The 3,247-nt window shown below is 43.7% G+C and overlaps 1 protein-coding gene across 4 annotated transcripts in view; it reads left to right on the plus strand.

The window, feature by feature from the left end:
* The window catches only part of LOC310687486 (meiosis inhibitor protein 1-like), a 29,249-nt gene extending 26,108 nt beyond the window's left edge, over positions 1-3,141 (plus strand). For 3 of the 4 annotated variants that reach the window (XM_083462577.1, XM_083462579.1, XM_083462580.1), the window contains 2 exons: positions 1,193-1,302; positions 2,916-3,141. In XM_083462577.1, the coding sequence (XP_083318703.1) occupies positions 1,193-1,302; positions 2,916-2,961 (156 nt within the window). In that variant the 3' untranslated portion in view covers positions 2,962-3,141. Of the gene's footprint in view, positions 1-1,192; positions 1,303-2,902 lie in introns of all 4 variants that reach the window. The other variant, XM_083462578.1, reaches the window with a different exon arrangement.
* The last annotated feature ends 106 nt before the right edge of the window (positions 3,142-3,247 follow it).

Raw genomic sequence — 3,247 nt, forward strand, 5'->3', positions numbered from 1 at the left:
CATCATCTTCATCATCATCATCATTAATGGAAGTTCATTTCACCTTACAGCACTGATTTTGCAGCCTCGAGTGGCGGTTTCAGGCCTTGGGCGGAATCCTTTAGTCTATCTTCCTAAATGTGTGTGGAGGGGAGTGAAGCGGCGACCCACACCTCCCTTGTGGCGGTGATCCCAGGGTTCCCCGTTAAAGGGGTCTTGAGGGGAGGCATTGGCCATACGCCGAGAGGTTGTCATTGCTCTCCCCTGTGACGGTGGCGAAATGGGGGGTGGGCTCTCTGCTGGAACATATTTCTCCAGAGCCGGCCCAATTCCCACACATTCTGGATAACCCTGATGTCTCCCAGATCCCCAGCTGGGGACTGGGAAGGATAAACACCCAGTGTCTAAGCCAAGGTCTCCCTACATCTGAAACTTAATAAAGTTGTGGCCAATTTTAATCCCATGGCACGTTGTCTTGAGTCATTCCACTCAGGGGTCGCCTGCAAGCAGGTTAAAACATTAGCAGGATTTTAACCACATTTGTAAAGTAATAGAATGTATGGATAATTTAGAAGGATCAAAAATTTGGGTAAGTATTGCTATGTAGTTGTAAATAATATATTTAGGACCCATGGAAGGGATGGGGGGAAGTCAGGAGATTCAGAGCAATCTCGATATTTGGATTCGTAACTGTTTTTTGTTGTATCTTTATACTTTTAAAAATCAAATTAAAATATTAATTTTTTTAAAAAAAGATAACAGCAGTTTTTTAACTGGGATTGTAAACTGCCTTAGGATATTTATTATGAAGGTAATAATAAATACCTTAAATAAGATGCAGTGATTCCTCAATGAGAGTAACCTCCATGGAGATTCTGAAATGGTTCTAACAACTTTAGCAAAAGCCACTTGCTTCAGGAAACAGATTGCAGAGGGGTTGGTAACTTAAGTCCATGAATTTCATTGGTTTCCTCTGAGTATGACTAAATGTTAGATTCCATCTACAGTTACTTATTCCTTAATTTACAGAGAAGCACTCTTTCCACGTGCCCTTTGTTCCTCTGGTTCAGTACTACAGCACTAAGCCAGCATGGAAAGCTGACATATGGCTATGCCTTTGGTTTTTATTGCTATGGTAGGAAATGAAGGAAAGGGAGATAGGAAGAAACAAACCTGTTAATTATTTCTGTAATTCCTTTCACTTTGATGTAAGCTTCAAAGGGGAAAATGTCAGGTGGATTCAACTCAAGCAGCATCTGTTCAGACCTTGCTGGAGAGCCTCCCGGCAACAAGCAGGAGTCAGCCGACCTTTCCAGGCATGATGTATCCTTTTGGCAGGATGCGTGCGAAGTTACTGGAGTAAGGTACAGGCCGCCATCTGTGTAGGTCTGAGGTTGAGACTAGACTGCCTATTTTGTGACATCCACTGGGAAGAGTATGAATATAGTTTCAAAAAGGTAAAAAGAAAACCCTGTCAAAGTGCTTTTTGCCTTTTCATCACTTGCACTCAGACAACGTAAAGCAGTCAACATTAGATATAAAGGGCCCTAGTTTACAATAATTAAAGGTAAAGGTACCCCTGCCCGTTCGGGCCAGTCTTGCCAGATTCTAGGGTTGTGCGCCCATCTCACTTAAGAGGCCGGGAGCCATCGCTGTCCGCAGACACTTCCGGGTCACGTGGCCAGCGTGACGAAGCTGCTCTGGCGAGCCAGCGCAGCACACGGAACGCCGTTTACCTTCCCGCTGGTAAGTGGTCCCTATTTATCTACTTGCACCCGGAGGTGCTTTCGAACTGCTAGGTTGGCAGGCGCTGGGACCGAACGACGGGAGTGCACCCCGCCGCGGGGATTCGAACCGCCGACCATGCGATCGGCAAGTCCTAGGCGCTGAGGTTTTACCCGCAGCGCCACCCGCGTCCCTTTACAATAATTACTTAAGTCCTAAATAAAGTAAAAAGTCCTGTTTTGAAAAAGGCAACTCGGAAGGCATCCAAAGGCTTGCTTGTTTGCCTTCCTCATTGTTCCATTAATATTTTTCATTGTTCATATTAGATTGCAAACAAAGCAGTGCTTAAACTAGTAATGTTTGCAATGAAGAACAGGGAGTCGGTTTTGTGGCATTTTGCGGAATGTCCCTGGGTGCCTTCAGATTACTTTTTTGCATGAGCAATTGAAGTGCATACTGGAACTTTGCGTTTGTGCAGTTTAAATGGGTTAATGGGTTCTGTTGCCTTGGCACAGGCATGACCAAACTTGGCCCTCCAGATGTTTTGGGACTACAATTCCCATCATCCCTGACCACTGGGCCTGTTAGCTAGGGATGATGGGAGTTGTAGTCCCAAAACATCTGGAGGGCCAAGTTTGGCCATGCCTGCCTTAGCACAACCAAGGCGCTTGGAAAATACACAGGGAAGAACATCATGCTATGTTCAGTCAGGGCAGGCTTGTCAGCTTGCCAGATGCAACCATCCCCTCTCTCTTCACCTCGCACAGCTGTTCCAGGGGTTCTCCTGACACACACACACACACACACACACACTCCAAGCCAAGTTTATTTGGGGAGAGAAGACCTGTTGTGCAAGTGGAAGTTCTTTCTTGTGCCAGCTTCCACTTTCAGGACTTATTAGTTGACTCTAGCCCATGCCGTTTTTTTGTGCTTTGCAAAGTTATGGGGGAAAGTATAAAATAGAATGCGGGTGGGTATGGAGTGTAAACACTCCATGTGTTTTCTAGACATCAAAGTACTGTGTGTATAGGATAAATTTAGATGCTGACAGTCAAAACTTCTGAGCAACTTATATTTTCTGCTCTCTTGCCAACATGTGTTCATATGGCAAATATTTCAGAGTTTTCGGGAAAAGAATAAACGAATACATTTTCTAAGCAGCGTATTATCCTTTCAATACTTTATTCTTTCACTCAAGCCTTTGAATTCAGATGTCTTGGAGGAGTGGCAGTTTCCCTCTCACATATCAGAGACTGAAATGAGGAGGCAAACAATACTGAACAGAGAACATAATGAATAAAGCAACTTGCCTTTATAATTTCTTACCAGCCAAAGGCTTAAAGGAATATAATACAAGTGATTAAAGCCTACAGAAGTGATTTTGTAATCTAGTCTGTAGTTTATGTTTAAACTTGTAAATTAAAAACTTTAAATCTGTTTTTTGTCTGCCTTGGAAATGTGTTAAGCGAAGCATGCATTTCAGAGTTGTTTTCAGCACTGATAAAGAAAAGAATTTGCAGGCACTTCTGATAAATTCCCTAAG

Source organism: Podarcis liolepis (assembly GCF_965112155.1).
Source record: "Podarcis liolepis genome assembly, chromosome: 10".
Classification (NCBI taxonomy): Eukaryota; Metazoa; Chordata; class Lepidosauria; order Squamata; family Lacertidae; genus Podarcis; species Podarcis liolepis.